General features: G+C 42.2%; 1 protein-coding gene across 10 annotated transcripts in view; it reads right to left on the bottom strand.

The window, feature by feature from the left end:
• Positions 1-19,441, bottom strand: part of ATXN2 (ataxin 2) — a 2,542,428-nt gene that overhangs the window by 1,583,827 nt on the left and 939,160 nt on the right. For 8 of the 10 annotated variants that reach the window (XM_069619525.1, XM_069619517.1, XM_069619521.1 and 5 more), the window contains 2 exons: positions 18,391-18,585; positions 3,172-3,351 (listed from right to left, as the gene is read on the bottom strand). In XM_069619525.1, coding sequence (XP_069475626.1) covers positions 3,172-3,351; positions 18,391-18,585 — 375 coding nt within the window. The remainder of the gene's footprint in view (positions 1-3,171; positions 3,352-18,390; positions 18,586-19,441) is intronic. The other 2 variants (XM_069619524.1, XM_069619526.1) reach the window with 1 other exon arrangement.

The raw sequence follows: 19,441 nt of genomic DNA, 5'->3' as shown, positions 1-19,441 counted from the left end.
GTGTGCTGGGTCTAGAAAGTTACAAACTTAAGTGAAGTCAATTTCACTTCACTGCTCTTGGAAACAGTTTAACCACGAAAAGGTATTTAAACCCTTAAGAAATCTGAGCGACAGCCCTGTGTCACTGCACTAAAGGTGGTGTGACACAATGTAAAAAGATGATGCCTATGGAGTTTGTCGGACTCCAACACCAAAAGAGAAACAGTGTTCCGATTAAAGAAAAATACATGAGTGGGAAAAGGGTCTCACTCTCTCCAGGTTAGAAATTAAAAGTCCAAAAGTCCAGCAAAAAGAGATGGGGGTCTCTAAGGTAGAAGGGAATTGGCACATTACTGAGAAATCTCCCTAACAAGGGTGTTGCGCCGGCCACCAGCAAGCTCATAGTAGACGAGCACGGCAATGGTGAACGTGTGTGCCCTGTACTAGGACCCTCATCAGCATCATCTCTAGCCAGACCAACTGCCTGGCTTTACTGGAGCCCTCCATGGGTACCTGCTAGGCCGATATGAATTTCTTACCAGTTGGAGAGCGCTCTGGAGTACGGCCCGATATGGGCTTTGCCTGAGCGTGCCCAGACGTCACGCCAGTGGCCCTTGTCCTCTTTCAACCACACCACCAACCGTCGGTAGCGGTCCCTCTTGGCTTTAGCCGCAAAACTTCGGAAGATGTCGCATCGGTCCTCTTCATGGTCAGGATGCAGACAGTGGAGACAGCTTGTGTGCTGGTCATCCACATAGATGTTTCGCAAGCAGCACCGGGAGCAAAGCCTGAAGAGACTCATCCTGCCTTCCTCCAACATGGTACGGCGTGAAGTAGGCCTTGTAGTCCTTACCACATTCACATGCAGTGTAGACGTCGAAACTTAACTGCCAATGGAGCCCAGTTACTGGGGCTGAGTAGTCGTTCCCAGTCTTTGAAAATGTTAAAAAGAAATCTGATATTTTCCATTGAAAAACTGAAATTTATCAAAAAAGCTCAGATAGCAAAACTCGAAGACTCCCTGCACCAAAACATGGTGTAATAATCTGAAGATGGCAGCTGGGGGCGGAACTCAGGGAGACGACCGGCATGGGACGGGTTCAGTATGACCCAGTCTTCAGTGATTGGATACTAGACGAAAGGCTATATTCGAACTTTTAAAGCGATACTGTTCTTTTCTAACAAAACTCCATGCCAGACTCCATGATGGAGAAGCAAATCAGAACAGCGACCTACAGGATCATTGATTTTCAACAATTGATGAGTGCCATCATATCTGTCTATAGAACCTGTTCGGAAAACGGGTACTTTCTGCTAGTAAATTATGTTTGTATATGAATGTGTAACTAAGTAATGACGTCATGACCTACCACAAACAAAACCTAAAGGGGATGTGTTGTACACATGAGTTGAAGATGGTAGCTAAGATTATCGTGACCAATGAGAACGGGGGAAATTGGGGAGATTGGATTTCTTTTGTATATGTCTTGACCAATCACATGTTGGGGGGTGGGGCTTAGTCTAAAATAGATAGGAGTTTAACTTTTGCAAAAATGTATATAACGTATCAACCTGTACCTGTGTGGTCAGAGAGACTCATGTTAGTTTGACTCTAGTGTTAACTAGCCCCTTCCCAGGACGATTGTACAATAAACTTGCTTTACATACAAACGTGCACTCGCTCCTTAAGTGGTGGGCCTGCTTTGGGTTAAGGTGATTGGAGGCCCATCCGCACAGCACGAAGAAAGCTTATATTTTCTTCCATTGTTATCTGTGCAACCTTACTACCGGCTCATTTTGCTCTGTCTCTAGAATGAAAGCCTCACTGTCCAAGTAGGCCAGCACATTTCATGTAAATAAATGTTTGCAATGTGAGCTGTGGGAATATTGTGCCCTGGTACAAGGCTACAGTGTTGTGAGATGAGCCCTGTAAGAATGGGAAGATTTCTGAAGTATGTGCAAATTCCTTTGCAACTTGCTGTAATGTATGGTGTGATCAGACAGTGACCATACAATGTTACAATGATGCTCTTGGGGAATGTACGCCCAGTTTTGTCTTCGCATTTGTTAAACTGTAATCTGCTTAATAAGAAACTCCTTATCAGACCTGAGTGCACTGAAGTGATTTGTGGCTTTCTCCATTCCCCTGCACATTGCAGACATCGGATTGAGGTTTGGGGCGGAAGTGGTGCCCATCCAGCCTCATCACCACTTTCTATTTCACACTTCTATTATGCACAATATTCCATTTGTTCAATTTAGCGTCACAAAAAATAAGTATCATGATTTTAGTCGAGAAATATTTCATCTTCTGTGAATACACATTTTAGATTCACAAATTTATGTAAATGAGCAACCAACTTCTTGTTCATCTCCAACCACAAACTCGGCCCACTGCTCAGATCTAAGCTAAGAGTGCGAATGTAATTTTACGTTAAATTACAATGTTACATGACCATTACAGTTACATCCAAGGGACTATAAAAACATTACACATTTTCAACATTTAGGTTCAACTGGGACTTCGCAGAAAGCCATAAACATTTTGAAGATTGCTACAAAATAATATTTAATCAGAAATCTTGGCAATTATACGCTAGAAAGAAAATCGGATTATATGCTATTATCTTCTATTAGCTGTGTTTAAATCCAACGTCACCCCAGAGGGGTAGGAAAGCTTTACATCTCTCTCTATGATCTTCACCATGACTATTTAGCAGAAATGTCCTCAGAACACTAGAGAAATATATACCGATCACATTGTGGCATGCAGAGCCACATCTGTCGAACTTGGTGGATGCATGTTTATGTTAAAGCGGCTATTCTGTGGAATGCATTCCGCTCAGCAAGCAGACAATTGTTAGTTTTAGGGAAAGGTGGCAACCCTTCTGGTTAAAATGGTTGCCTCTTCTGAGTTCATGTTTCCTTGTAGGCTCAGATGTAAACGTTCTTCTTGTAAGGCTACATTTAATGTTTCTTTTTTGGCACTACTTTAGGATTCTTCTAGCAGTTATTGTCACCATGTCCTCCTCTTTAGTATGGGTGCTGATTCAAAATGCACTGCTGTGAAATATATAATGTATTCCATTCACAAACTAGACTATGAAAAACAGTGCTTCGTAATGATGCCATAAACAAAATACAGGAAATAGAACTTCTAAAAACGATAATATTAACAAATGTTTTACTTACCCCCAATAACAACTGAAGACCATGTCCCACCGGGGCTACTTCGGGACACAGGTGGTGTGGCTACGTCTCCAGGTGTGTTTTGGGACACAAACTCTAAACCACCAGAAATTGTACCCCTGCCAGTGGAAATTCTATGACCACGAGGGTGCCGTTGCGCTTTAGGAGACATTCTTGGTGGTCCTAGTAAGAGAAGACATGCTGATTAAACGCCACAAAGTTCGCCATTACATTTCTGTTATTTTGAATAATGCTATTTAAAAAACTTTTCAAGTCTCAAAATAGACGGCTAGTTATTGGACTAACTTTCAGAGGTGCATTCACAAAACACTAATGACTGTCCACCTTTCTACAAGATCATGTTGTTTATTTTAATTTCTTCATAATCAAATGTCCCTTTTATAGATCATCATTTAGAAGAACTAATTTATTTACATATTAATATTGGTCCATTTCATTCTTTGGAAATAGTAGCTTACATCCTTTCCCACCAGTTCTTAAATGATTTTTCATTATAAAACGTGTGTATAAAAAAAAATGCGGAAACCTGTGCCTCGAACGATAGTTCGAAAACATACACATCCAGCATGTTAGATTGGCACACTGATCTTAATAGCTCGATTTCAGCATGATTTGTCATATGTGCATCCGTAGATCTATTTCAGTCCTGTATTATGAGTACTAAATTAAACGTAATACGATCCACATAAAACTAAATATTGTTCTAGACAAAGGGGCAGGTGAGGGTAGAGATTACGGTTTTGAAACATTAGCACTTATAACAATGAAACTATGCATATAAAATATGATTGATGGAAAAGGCAGAATGCTAATCAGAGGTAAATGAATAAAAACTAATATGGAAAAATACCTTGGTACAGCTAATCGAAATGAGGGTGCATAAAAAAAAAGAGGTCAACATTGGTTATAAGGTTGGTTATAAGGTTCAGTTTTCAAATTATCTTATGGTCCCGATAAATATTTGTATCTTATGACAAGCGAACTACTTGCAAATGGACAAAATGTGCTTGTGCTAAGTGTTGGAACGGCAGCCTTAAGATTGGCATGCCATACATGACAAACTGGTGGAGACAACAAAATATAACTGCATTTTACTTCCATTACGTCCATGTCACTATCAATTGTGCAATGGGATCCTATTGCTAGAAATGTTTTGCAGGGGACCCACATTTACTTAGTACAACCTTTTTCAATTCAGAAGGTTTTTTGCAATGAGCAATAAGTAGAAACTGAATTTGTGTCCTTACATCTTCTATATAAAATCATACAAGTACAGTTAATGCATGAAAGTATGTGAACACAGGAGCAAGACTAACATGCATTCCTAAGGTGAAACTTGAATGCATAACAGAGTACACATTAAGCTCTGGGTCAACAGTGCCTCAAACAGCATTTTTAAATGCACCTATTGCCGAATATCGTTCATGAGCAGTAGCCCCTGCAAAACACTGCCCGCCAAAAGGCAACTCTCTCTTTTTACCCCCGCACCCAAGTTATTTTTTGTAGGTGTTTACTCGCTCCTCCCACGGCAACACCTCTTCCACTTGCCCCAGCATACTCCCCCACCTCACGCACTTAGTGTTCGTGCGTTTCTCATTCTCCGATTACGTCTCCACTCTGCAGGTCTTCAAGGGTGACATTTTTGCATCACACTTTAGCCCACCATTATGGATATTGCAATTAGTTTCAAATTCCTATTAATAATTATGTACATGACAAAGGGCCCATCTCCCTGCCATCCATAATCAGCAGATTGCGGTTATCACAAGGAATAATAACAAGGAGTGAACACGAAGTAGTTAACATTTACATTCAAAGAATAGAAACTGACATTTTAAATTCAATCAAAAAGCCACATTTATTTTACCTGAATATTATCAAACTAAATTCTATGCAAATAATTTAATTTAAGAACGTATTTTAAGTTTATTTGTAGACGGGGAATGATTATATTGTAGGAAAGGTGATCTAGCAGAACTGGTCTGCAAGAATGAAAACTTACAAGTTTTCGAATGGGTTGGCAGTCACTTTTGCAAATGAAATCAATGTACACATTTGCCGAAACAATGATCGACCATGGATCATTCTTCAGTATTGTGGTGTGGCATCAAAACATTTTCATTTCAGTGGCTTGCAAACTGTAAATCATTCATACATCAGAAGGAACAAGCTATTTTACCAACACAGTATTATTAAAATGTCAAATGTGGCAAGTTAGGTCATCACTAGATTTTGGAGCAGAAGAAAGGACTTTTTGGAAAATGTTTATTACAGTTTTAAGAATTTCACAATAAACCAATGGAAAAAGTCAACAAAAAACAAGTTGCCCAAATATCTACAATCAAAGGCAGGCTCAACAATTCATAGTAGAGGGGTTAAGGTTGCAGTTTAATACGCTGTAAGCCGCAACCTGGAAAATGCAGGGAGTGGGGTGTGTAATTGTTTATTTGTAAAGCACTTGTACGCAAGTGAAGTGCTTCAAAGCGCTTAAAGGCGGGAGGGGAACAAGGGGATATAGTCGTCATTCTTAGGCCATGAATATTCCGAACGATCCAAAAGCAATAACAAGCATACTAGGTCAGGGCATTTCTGCTAGAGTAAGTGCGAGACAAAGAATGGAGGGAAGTGGAGGGGGGAGCATGCAAGACAAAAGGTTGTTTGTCAATGCGCCTCTGCGTGCAGCGACAGAAAAGCTAAGGAGGGGAGAAAGCTGAAGACATGCCAGATAACATGCTAGTCCTAATACATTCAGGGGCACGCAAGTGGGCAAAACAGAAGTGCGAGGGGAGTGGGAAAAGTGCGCCCAGTCCAGCAATGGCCAGGATTAAGTGCAGAGTCGGTGCCATTCTCATGGAAACATATTCCAGGTGCAGTAATGCAGGCGGAGTGCAGAAGCCCGGAGGCAAGTGCAGGACTGGCAGGAGATCTTGGGACCTCTGAGGCTCTGGAGGTACACCAGGCTGAACAGGTTGGGGATGAGAATGAGGAGGGAAGCAGGAGAGAAGAGGAGGTTAGCAGGGGAGAGTGAGAGGGAAAGAGGACGAGAAGAGGAATGTCTTGAGGAGTTTCCCGAACTTAAGGAGGTCTGGCTCAAGACAGTGAGAGGCACGTAGGCTGTTCCAGAGGGAGGCACCTGCAGAGGATAAAGATCTTCCCCCAAATCTCTGCTTGGAAAAGATGCTCACCCGCAAAGAGTTGGAGGAGGCAGAGGAGAGGGCTCTGGAAGGATAGTACTTGGGAAGAGGGTGTTGTAGGTAGTGGGGGCCCCAACGCCAGAAAGCCTTGTGGACTATGCAGGCAGACTTGAACTTCATCCTTGCAGCCACGAGGATTAAGTGGAGGGATTTCAGCGCCATAGAGATGCAGTCCCTGGGCTTGAGGCCAAGGACAGGTCTTGCGGTTCTGTTCTGGATAAGTTGAAGAGGTCGAAGAGCAGAGGTGGGAAGATTGAAAAAGACTGTTGGAGTAGTCTGGAGAACCAGGGCTCTGGAGACAGTGAGCCTCTGGCGTAAGGTGAGAAAAGATAGAATATCTCTGAGGAGGTGAAGTTTGTAGTGGGACTTTTTGGACATGTCTGAGATGTGAGAAGAGAAGGAGAGAGAGTAGAGTTGAAAATGACCCCCAGGGTTTTTGCCTCACTAGAGGGTGCAGACCATGGGTGGTTGGCCAGAGTGAAAGGGGGAAAACAGAAGCAAGGGTCCCTATGAGGACGTTCTCCGTCTTACTGGCATTAAGGCAGAGATCATTAGCAGCACACAGGACTGAATTGCAGACAGTCAGGGATAAGCAAGAAGGAGGAAGAGGCCGAGGATATCATGAAAGAGCTGTGTGTCATATGCATAATACTGAAAGATTGAGGTGAAGGCAGAGATCATGTGGGCCGGGGGGAAGGGGGACACGTAGGCATTGAAAAACCAGGGGGATATATTAGATCCCTGGGGGACACCACAAGTAGAGCGAGTGATAGAGGAGAGAAAGGAACCAAGTTCTACCTGGCAAGGACAGTCGGAGGGAACGGATGCTAAACCCGCCAAGGATTGATCCGTGATGCAAAGGGTCTCACGGAAACGGGCGATCAGGATGTTATGGTTTACCGTATCGAAAGCAAAGGAGAGGTCAAGTAGGGTGAGGACATAGGGAGAGTTAAGGTTTGAGAGCAGGTCTTCACAGATGTCCAGAAGAGCAGTTTCCGTGCCTCTGGATTCTCTGAAGTCAGACTGATGGTCATGGAGACAACCAACCAATTCAGTATGAGTGGTAAACTGAGAGATAGCTAACTTCTACAGGCGTTCTCCCAGGAAAAAGAGTGATGGAGATCAAGCGATAGTTAGCCGGAATAGTAGGGTCGGGACAGGGTTTTATGAGCATAGGGTGGACAAGACAATACTTGGAGGGAAGTAGGGAAGACTCCAGTGGCGAAGCAGAGGTTTCAGAGGTCTGCCAAGTCTGGAGCTAGCGAGTCAATGTTGTCCTTGATGGTTTTGGAGGAGCAAGGGTGCACCTGTTTGGAGGAGGCTTTCATAGACCGGTCTTGTCTAGAGACCTCAGGTGTGACAGGGGAGCAAGAGGAGAGAAGCAGGGCAGTGATGAGGGTGGCCAAGGGGGGCCCAGGAGAAGATGTGCACGAGTGGGTGTGGAGGAGACTAGGTGGGATGTCCTGTGTTTTGGTAGTTAAGTGTTCAGCCAGTGTCGAGCAAAGGTTCTGGGTGGGTGCGATAGAGGAAGAGGCTGCAATAGGGTTGGCCAGTTCGTTACAGACTTTGAAAAGTTTAGCTGTGTTGTTGGATGCCGCAGAGATGCAAGCTTGAATATGTACGATTTTCTTTGACTGGATGCAGAGTCTATATTGCCTTTGCAGAAGACGGCAGGCCAGCTTGTCAGAGGCTGCGCCTGAAGATCCCAATTTCCGTTCCGCTACTCTGCACTTGCCTTTAAGGTCAACCAGGTAAGAGTTGTACCAAGTTGTTGCACTTTTTGGCAGGCTTCAGTTGGGCCTTCATTGCAGGTGCAAGGATGTCGAGGGTATTGGAGATGGAAAGGTGAAAGTTAGAGAGTGCTGTATCAGTGTGGGTGTCAGTCGCAAGAGTAGGAGGGGAAGAGTAGGCGGAGGCAAACGCAGCTACTAACATTTTTCATGGGTCGGATGACCTTGAAGTTCGGAGGCAGTGCAGGGTGTGCCAGTGCTAAAGGGGAGGAAAGCTTCAAGTGAGAGGACAGAGTGATCAGTCCATGAGAGTGGGGTAGTGAGAGGCATAGAGAGAGGAAAGTCTGTGGAGATAAGAGAATCCAAGGTTTGGCCGGCAATGCATGACGAATCTAGGAACATTGTCACAGATTCCCTGGAGGTAAGCTTCTCTTATGTAGCGAGGGAAAGGCAGAAGCTAGTTGACTCGGACCCTGGGGGTGGCTATATGCGGGAGGATCACGTAGGGGAGGTCGAACTAGACAGAAAAATACTGAATCCAAAAAAGCCTTCAGCTGTAATTCTTAATAACACCTATGTGCCTTTGCAACATTCCTGTGTGGCTTATTGTGATGTATGATATTATATCATACACGTTATTTATAATGCGCCAGTACACAAGTGTTTCTAGGCGCGACTAGACATGGGAGGGAGGACAAGACAAATGATCTTACTAGGCCTTGTTGGAATTGAAGAGTGGGAGAGAGTGCACAGCTTTTTTCAAGTGTATTTGAAAAGGTTGATACACTTGGTATTCGTTTTAATTTAGCACTGCTTATTAGGGTGCAGCCCACTAAAAAGTGCCTCCGTGCTGGGCGCTCGTGATAGATTGAAGAAGAAATGACCTAGGCTGATTAGCCATCGGTGTGGGCCGCACACCTGTAAATCCCACAAGGGGTTAAATATCTTGTCTCACGTTTTGAAAAAACTAAAAACAATTTAAATGGTGTTTTCGATGAATTAATGTATTCATGAAGTTTTGAGCTGCTTGATGATAACAATTGGTTAAACATCACCAATTTGTTAGATACTGCTTTGTTGGCAAATGGAAAACCCTACGGCTAATGCATTTCGGAAAATGTAATTTTCTTCTTCAGAGCCGGGTAAAGCTACACAGGTTTGCTATTATATTCTTCAAACATAATATAATGGCAGTAACATTATTGAAATAACAGGGTACCCACAAGACAGCAGGCACCGCCTGTTTGTGCAATCTCTTTCCCACTTTTTTTCAATATCAGTAATTTATTCTTCAACCTGCAACATTGCAGACAGTGGACAAGCGATCTTGTATTTTCAACAATTTTCGATTTATTCAATGTATTATTTTTTTTAATGAATTTAACGCAGGATCGGCATGCGTCCGCATTGTTGACATACCCTCAAACAGTGCATATTGACAGAGTCGGCTTCACTATTGTATTTGCCGACACTAGTATGGCCAACATGCTCGTCCGGGAGCGGCCATTTTATAAACAAACGTCACCATGACAACTGTCTTACTCTCTTGTAGCGACCGGGCTCCATAGTAGCCCCGAACGCCACTGTCACAGAGATTACAATAACGCATTGTGCGTTTTCAATGTAAGCACGTTAATCAGATCAGTAGAAAGACGATAAGAGCAGTATTGCCCTAGATAACGATGAACAGACTCACGAACAATATCACACTATATTTACTTTTGCAGCATTCCACAAACGCATTCGACAACGTCTTCTACCGCTGATAATGATCAGGGTAGACACAAAGCTGCAGGTTAGTGCATCCACAGGGTGAAGGAGGGTGATATATCTGCCACCATCCAGCCACTTATATGTAATAATCACAACCACATTATTGAACATTTGTATTATCCAAGTGCAGTGCATTACAGCAAGATAATTTGAAAAGGGAAATCACTATAATATTTATGTATCTCCATAATAATTCTTATGCCTTACCACGAAATCCTGGGTGAACAATGACTAAGTAAAGTGTATATATCGCATTAACGAGCAGCCACTCTTATCCAAGTCACTAATTGACATACACGTTCTTTTTCTCTTTGTGTCATATGTTTTGTTTGCCACTTGTTGGTACCCTGTTATTTCAATAATGTTACTGCCATTATATTATGTTTGAAGAATACTCTAATAGCAAACCTGCGTAGATTTACCCGGCTCTGAAGAAGGAAATTACATTTTCTGAAATGCATTAGCCATAGGGTTTTCCATTTGCCAACAAAGCAGTATCTAACAAATTGGTGATGTTTAACCAATTGTTATAATCAAGCAGCTCAAAACTTCATGAATAAATGAATTTATCGAAAACACCATTTAATTGTTTTTACTTTTTTTCAAAACATGAGACAAGATATTTAACCCCTCGTGGAATTTACAGGTGTGCAGACCACACAGATGGCTAATCAGCCTAGGTTCTTTCTTCTTACTAGGCCTTGTGTCATTCAGATCGTGCAAGTGTGAGAAGGAGAAGTGCAAGAAGAAAGGGGGAGTGCAATGGAGAGAGGAGGGGAAGACAGGGCAGCAATGCTCTGAGTAAGTGCAGCCAGGGCAGTGTGGATCTGGGTAGTGCAAGGAGAACAAGGGACTGCAGGGTTAGTTACAGCTCCCAATTGCGTGGAAGGACTGGAGGCAGTGGGTGACTGATCAAGAAAGAGCATGGTACCCAGTGAGACGGAGGGTAGTCAAACAACCAGTTGGTACAGCAGACCGGCAGGTCAGCAAGGGAGGGGATAGGTGGAGAAGAGCAAGGTTTTGAGCTGCTTCCGGGAACTTCAGGTGGTCCGGCTCAAGTTTAAGAGGGGTAGGGAGACCATTCCAGAGGGAGGCACCTGCAGAAGAGAGAGATCTACCCGCCACTCTCTGCCTGGAGAAGCGTCTAACCCTAGAAAGTTGAAGGTCGCTGAGCAAAAGGCTCAAGAAGCAAGGCATTTTGGAAGAGAGCGTTTGGATGTAGTGCAGGCCACTGCCCCAGAAAGTAGATTGAGAATCCCTGGGTTTTCATGGCCAAGAACATTATCTACCTTCCCACCCCTTTGTATAGTACTGAATGGAGGAAGAGGGATGGAGTAATGAGGATGACTAGAAGCAGTAAGCCAATGCTATGTTCTAGTCTTTGGAAATTGCTAACCAATGCTGGGCCATTTAAAACAGACACTGCTGAGGAGAACACAGGATAGGGACCAAGACTGCTGCTGAATCCAACTTGTTGGGACACCGGAGGCAGGAAGATTGCAGGACTCAGCACAGAGCCTGACAAGAAAAGCGTGCAGAGAAACCGAGCTGAGAGAAGTTTGCCGCATTATTGCCATGGGTAGCTGGAGCAACTGAAAACCGAGGAAGACGAAGCAGAAACCAAGCGGCTAAAAGGACGCACTCCGAGTCAGCGGGCCGAGAGCAAAGAAGACAGTGAGACTCTAGTAACGCCGAAGTCAGTGAAGAATAGTAGGCCCAGTGAAGTGGACCCAAGGGCACTTCAGATCGAATGCTGCGTACCGTTGACAGCGCAAGAGCCTAATTAAAGGAATTGGAATAGTTAATAAGAATACAAACATTGTTAAGAAAGGGTCAGTGACCAAGTACTTGGAAAGTCTTATTTCCTGGATGCAAGAGAGTGAACGGAGAACGGAAAATCCCTGGCAGGATAGTGAACCAGGCAAACAGTGAGTCTGGAACTCTTACTCATGAGAGGATATGAAAAGCCCTGGCAGGAAAGTACACCAGGCAGTGTGCAAGTTTAGAACTAATATAAAAATGGAAGAATCATACTCCTTTTAAGGATAAGTAATAAAGTTGCGAATACCCTGGCAGGACAGTAGACCAGGGGTAGAAAAAGGATTGAGAAAGCTCAGGGCTCAAAAACCTGCCTTGAAATTCTAACAGTGGCCATCAACACAAAAAGGGAAGAACCATATCTCTTTGAAAGATAATTGAGACCCAGAGAACAAGAGAAGTAATAAAGCTGCAAGTACCCTGACAGGAAAGTAAACCAGGGGTAGGAAAATGATTGAGAAAGCTTAGAGGTCAAAACCCCTCCTGGAAATTGTGGAGTACTGACAATCAATGGAAAAGTGAATAACCATAAACCTTGAAGGATAACTGAAATCTGGAGAGTGAGAGATTGAAACATTGAAAATAACTGTATGCTTAAGGGAGACTAAAGGGAGGAGTCACCGCCCTTCAAACTGTGAAGTAAAACACTGTATGAAAGGAAAAACACAGGGGAAAAGTAGTCCCCTGTGAAGCAGTGGAACATTATTGACTCTTTTTTGAAGTAAAAGCTAGACGGTGGAAGACCTGAAGAAACATAGTGGAGGGGAGGACCACATTTCCTGGTGGAACTGTATTACATTTCTTTTCTGCTCTGTAGATCTTTATGTTTTGTAAAAACCCTAGAGTTTCACATTATATTGAGTTTAGCACACGAGGGTCAGTTTAGGGTTTTTGGACATAGGACGGAGGACACTTTTTGGTTGAACATCCTGACAGAGACGGCCCTTAGATTTGTTGAGGCTGGGAAACCCCTTGGAGAGTTAGGGTGAGATAGGATCCCCCCCCCCCCAACTCTTTATTTCATCTTAATAAAAAAGTCTAGGACCAGAAACATAATGCCACTGTGTCCGACACATACTCTTGATCCCTTTACTAGTGTTACAACACCAAACAGTACAACAAAAATGAAAGAGGGGAAAGTGAACCAGCATGTAACACTCCGAATTCTAATTAAACAACTGCAGGTCCAGGGTGGCAAACTGCCAAAAACCTGCAGGGAGTGTCATATCGTTAAGGACAGTATGGCATGGGGCCGAACACACCAAGGGGAGCGGGGAGGAGACATTATACATACTTTTCATTTAAGAAACACCACACCTCCACAATCATCCAGCCTGTGCCATGCTAGTCATACATTGCCCTTTCATCCCGGCTAGGCGGGTTACACCCTGACCGCCAGTCTTCAAAGTTTGGTTTGAGGCCAGATTTCCACAGCTCTCCTTTGCACACAACATTCTACATGTCCAACAGTATATGGGGAAGGGCAACTACAAGGACCAAGGCAAATAGTTGAGAACACTACAGGGAGGGGACACTAGTTTTCCAAGTGAAAACATACCAAAGACAAACACCCAGAAGCATCTGTCCCTCTGGCAGTTTCAAAATGAATGCCCCAAATAAAGCACCACTTTCAGGGCAATCCCAGCAACATCACTCTCACTGAGTGACAATCTGCATAATATCTGTGGGTAGTAGTAATCACACACAATCACTATGTATTGTGTACCATAGATTCAAATCTAATTTACTTGTCTATACTGCCCCACAGAACCTTTTCCACATTCCCTCTGAAACGCCCTTAGATAAATCTGACCCCACTATCTGCTTACAAGGCCCGACAGGCTGTTCCTTTCCATCCAAAATAAAGTAACTACTTTGGTACGAACAACGTAATATTTACAAAGTTTACGTTTAGTCAATAATTCTAACTAGAATAGTCACTTGTTTAGGATAAGGAGTCAATCCTTATGCTAAATTAGAAATGATTTCACCAATAATGGTGCACTCCTTCATTAGACAACATGAGTTCTGAGACAGGCTTGTAAAACAATACCAATGTCTATGTATATTGTACAGAAAAATACAATTTAAAAACAATTTTCAATTATCAAATAAAAACATAAGTAAAATAGTGTACACAATATGTAAACTAATATTTCTATCAATATCCAAGAATGCTAAATTTACTAGAAAGAGCAACATATCTGCCCAAGGAATACATTATACTCTAAACCTACTCTATTTTCTGAGCAGTAGTGAGGATAAAATGTAAAGGGTTTTCAAATGCAAATGATCTGCTAGATTGGTCTTCTAAAAAATACTAGCTGTTTCACATAGACATACATGTCAAAAGAAATAACGTCCAGTGATATTGAGACTAAGACAATAAAACCATCTTTTAGGTAACTTAAAACAGAAACATTGTGAGTTACGAACACTGGAAACAAACTCTTTACTATGGTCTTAAATGGCTGAGATATGCTCACTTCAAGATTTAAATTGCTCCTGCAGAGACAGTTATTGATCGATGATTAAGCCAGAATTTGGCAAGAGTTAACAGATGACTAGGCTCATTCTTTATTGGAACTTCTGTACCCACTCTTCAGTCTATAGATCTGGTCTGAGGAGACAGCTACCCTCATTCATGCCACTAAGCTAAGGCCCATTCTTGCAGCATCTGATGTTTTAGATTTATTTTTACTTTATATAAATCTGCTGGACTGACCCAGTTTTTAAGATTAATATTCTTATGTCTGTACCCTCAAGCAAACCTGCTATCGGAGTCCAGAGCAAAATCACACATAGTGCTCTAATAGTGCTCAGTGCTTAATTTGCAAAATATTGTCTGTCAAATATTAACATTTCATTCTTTTCTGTACTTTTAGGATGGTTGCTTTTAAAGAAGTTGTGAGTAAGGGGATGTGCACCATTCCTGACTGGTATATGTATAGGCAAGTAACATTGTATTTTTTAAAAAAGCAGTAGGAATATTTCTTGTAATATTACGTCCTTTGTAGCGAGCAATTCTTGCTAATGAGCAGCAATTTAAATCATGCAAGTCTTGTTTACATTGGAGAGCTATTTAGCAGAGGCCATCTTTGTGGAAGGTGCTGCGCATGCCTGTGTGGTTTTCCTTTGACTGCTCGAAGAATAAAAAGTGACATGCAGTGAACTCCTGTCTCGTTATTGATTTTCTAGTCCTTACCAATAGAAATATTCAAATTCTGAGAGAAGATTGTGGCAAAGAGAAAACAGACCAAACAAGACAATACCTGCATTAAGAAATTGCAACATCTTTGATCACATGGGTTTCCCTTGGTCCTAGGGGGCGTAAAGCCCACAAGCTAAAATGGAATGGAACGCCATCATCAAGGGCGAAAAAGCAAATAAGGTTTGATAGAGGTGGCAAATAACATCAATGCAGACAACAGCATATGGGTTATAAAAAATACCACACATGAACAGAGGAGAAACGCGCAGACTGCAGTGCTATACTGTAATCTGAAATCCCTAATGACCTACAATACTGGAGGCTTATTGGGGTTGTATTCTAAGAGCTCTGAGAACTAAAAATTGAAGACCTGCGTACCTGAACTACTTGTTGGGGACCAGAAGTGCCCTGAACAAGAAAAAAATTCTGAAAGTGAGACGCTGCCGGCAGCTGGGGTTTTATGGAAGCACTGTACCCCAGCACATTGAACTTTTAACCAGGAAGAAGAGCTGGGTCCCTGAAGCTAATGTGTCCTCGGCGAGATACCAACCTGAGGGCTGTGAGTCAGCCTACAGTGACAAAATGCCCTCAAGCTGGAAAGTCGTAAGCTGGAGAGCCAAAAGATGGGGAGCCTTATGAGAAATATGGCAAAGCAAATTATTCTGGCAAATTTAGTGACACAAAACCTTGCATTAAGAACTAGGAAGAAACTTGAATTAAATAAAACAGTTTTGTCAAATAGCGATTAATAGCAAATAGCATCCTTTAAACCCTTTAAATTACAGAAATTGCTGTAGGCGGTGCGAGGGCTGAGCTTGCATAAAGCTTTATAAAGGGCAACCAGCGAGGGGAAAGTGGGTATCCAGTGATATCACTAGTAAAACCTTGTTAGGAGAATGTTTTTTTCCTCCCAGTGTCTGGGACTTCCTCCAAGAAAAAAAAACAGTTTGTTTAAATCATAATACCAGTCCTAGAACATGCTGGGAAGGCTGTTTGGTGGAAGAAAGAACGGTTGACCAAGAATTGGTTTTTGCCAACAACCACACAGCACCAGTTCAAGTAGCCTTGAATAGCCTGATCTTGAATCAATACATCTGCAACAAGATGAGAAGTACGAGAATACTCTGCTGAACCTGCATTGCTGGTAAAAAGACAATCTGGTTGGGAGGTAGGCGAGAACCTCTGCTAACCACTGTGGGATACCAGCCTGGCGCTGCATTCTTGAAAATACCAAAATATCGAAGCAAGTAACTGGAAAAAAAAAAGAACACTGCGAGCCAACCAGTACTTCTAGTGGTAACTGGAGTAAACACCCCATAGCATTCACAAAATAAGTGATTGCGTAACAAAAACACTGCATTCTGGATATCAGAGTTGTAATCCCTTACAGTTTGTAACCAACAGAAAGATGGATGGAAAAGAAATACTATACAGGTGTCCTGAACTCTGAGAAGCCATCTATTAACATTTAAAAAAAGAAACTAGCTTTCGCTTGATTTTTCTTTAAAAAAAAATATTTACCATATGCCACTGATCTAAAATTCATCACTTGCGTAGTGCAGATGGAAGGTTCAGACATATGCATACGTATTATCCAACGTTTATTTGTGTGGATGTATTAGCCTAGTTTTGGGGAGTAAAACGCTACTTATCGTGCCCTCCAGCAAGCTACTTTGAACCAGAGTATATATTACAAGTCGTTCAAAGGCCATATTTACCATACCTTTTCAACTTGTGAGAGACATGCATTAGCCAAAATGCCCCTGCTGCACAGCGCTGAAAGTCTGAAAGGCCCAAAGAAATAAGTTGCACGGAACAAAATATTTTTGTAATTCATACAAGGAGCGCCTAAATGCTGAATTTCTTTCTTTGATTGCATTGTGACAGTAACATTGGTAGGATCATCCAAAGAGGTGGGGGGATTCAAGGGGCAGGTGATCACAAGCATTGTGGTGCTAGCCGGAGGATTTACAATAAGGATCTCCTGGAGTCACCCCTCCACCCCTTCCCAACATAATATATATACAAATCAGGAACAATGGTGATAAGAAAGGGGAATAGCATCCCGACAGGCTAGCCAATACTATCCCCCAAAGAGTTGCTGACAGTCACTCCCATAGCTAGAGACAGCATTGTATTATGTCAATCAGGATTCTTCGCCACTCGACAACCAGAGTAGGATTTGCTGTAAGCCTCTTAATCAGGCAGAGAGCTGCCTTCAAGGAGGGGTGGCACACAACACATGTTTCTGTGGCAGTCACAGATCCAACAGGATTCCCTTCCTAATAGCATTGCCCAGAGGTGCTCAACAGTAGAAAGAGGGACTTATTGGAGACAAGAGTGGCTCTTTGCAAACCTGCACAAGTCAATTCTACTCTTCAAAATACTGGGACAGGGTTTTAAAGTCTGTCCCCTACAGAAAGGATAGACAAGTTGATGATCAAAATATGGGAGAAAGGGATGATCAAGGATTTTTAATGTGGCGAGTATAAACACACTGGAGCAAGACGAGGAAACGTGTAGGGTCAAACCCCAAAAAACACTGGAAATAAGAGAACAGAGGACCCAATTCTGAAGAATACTGAGTAACCAGGATGGTTCTGAGCCCTATAAAAGTGGACAGTTATCAGGAAATGATGCAAGGATAGGTTTTAAAGAGGTGAAGCAACACTAGGCGAGGGGTGTAACTCAGCTGCTGAAGATTAACAAATGGCCGAATATCAATACTAACCCATTGATTGATCAGCAGCTTGCAGTAGGCAGAGAAAATGACAGCCTATTGGCAACTCAAGCCCAGAAGACTGGTGGATGATAACCTCTTCAGCACGGCAAGATGGATGAATCAGTTGCTAGTAAGGTATCCTCTAAGGCAAAGGTATTGGAGACTAGGGTTTGGATGTGCTTGCTGGTAGGCGTGTATAGATATTAGACTCAGAGGACCACAGCCAGAGGACTGTCTGTGCCAAGTAGTTTCCCACATTCAAGCTGAAGGACAGACAAGAGACATGATGGGCACTGAGTGAAACAAGAAACAATCAGGGTGCTATATCCTTAATACTGTGCAATGCAGTAGTGAAAGACAAGCTCAGCCCAGGTCCAATTAGATGGCAACCTTTAGCCCATTCAGTTCCACATCTTGACAGAGAATAGTTATTTAGCTGTAGTTAAAGTCTAAGCAAGTTAGGCCCATCTATTCCCCAATCTGTAATCTGTATAAGCAAGGGGTGGAACAACCTCCCATTTGTCAAGTATTCTGTTGGTCTTGCATCATCACAGCGGTCATTGTACAGATGGACTGGATTACTACAGTCTAAACATGCTGAAGTACATTAAAATCATGACAACATTAGAAACCGTATGGTACAACAAACTCAAACAAATGAATTATAGGTTAAATATTTGAGAAACAGAACTATTCATTAAGAAAAGGAATTAAATAAAGACAAAAAAACATGAATTAATTGTGGTATTGTACCTTCTGAAGACATGCGTTTAGGCATAGTAGAGACAGGAGCTGGAGAACCATGAGTAGAGGGGTGAGACGGGGGCCTTGATGGCCGCGAGGGCGGCCTTGTAGGGGTAGCTGCACGAGGTGGAAGAGAGATGGGACCTGACTGGTAGCGAGAAGGTGGGCGAGAAGGAGATGGGCAAGGCGATGGCCAGGCAACACCTGACAGAACAAATGATATGAAGGAAAATATAAAAACTAAAGAAAAAATATGCGGCAAGCATGTCAACAGAAAAAGTATGACAAAAATGATTTCCTGTTCATTCAACCCTTTCAGTGCAAAAGCATTTTCTTTTTTATATATTAAAAATTATTCTAATGCCAAAAATATGTTTAACAGAGTTCCAACATCTTAAAGGCTTAATGTGTATACGCTCCAAAGGGTTAATGCAGGATCTACAATTACAACTAAGTAAAGTTGAAGTATGACCGTTTTGCTGTATGGAACACATTTTACCATATTTTAATGTGCATATAAAAGTATTATGTTGTGCACATTTCAGATATTGTAATGAATCACCTAATAACATAATACACTATAAAATATCTAAATTTAAAACAAATGAAAAACAAGAACATGTCACCCTTTTAATAGTGTGCAGTCTTAAATTTGTTAACTGCCTCCCATTATTTCAACCCTAAAACCCACCTACACCAGGATGTAAAAATGCTTTTTCGAGGAATTAAATTAAAAACCAATATAAAATAATATGCAGCGTTTAACACAGGCTTTGGCTCCCAAGTGGACTGCCGAACACCTGATCAATTTTTTTTTTTTTAAGGCTGGTGTTGATCTGTACATAGACCATCGGGCCATTAATAGAAAATACCCAAGGATTTAGCATATTTTAATAACTAGAACATTAACCTTACATTACTATCAATCACTCTAAAAAAGCAATCATAGGTAAGACTGCCAACAAGAACACTTTTGCGAAATTAGGACATAGGTGAAAGCTGATGGACTGAGGGCTCATCTCTTCAAAGAAAATGTTGAATCAATCTGTGAACCCTCTCT

The sequence above is a fragment of the Ambystoma mexicanum genome, chromosome 10 (genome assembly GCF_040938575.1).
Source record: "Ambystoma mexicanum isolate Mex_15411 chromosome 10, UKY_AmexF1_1, whole genome shotgun sequence".
NCBI classification, from domain to species: domain Eukaryota; kingdom Metazoa; phylum Chordata; class Amphibia; order Caudata; family Ambystomatidae; genus Ambystoma; species Ambystoma mexicanum.
Note: the sequence above shows the minus strand (reverse complement) of the source record. Positions and strands in the feature narration are given on the sequence as shown.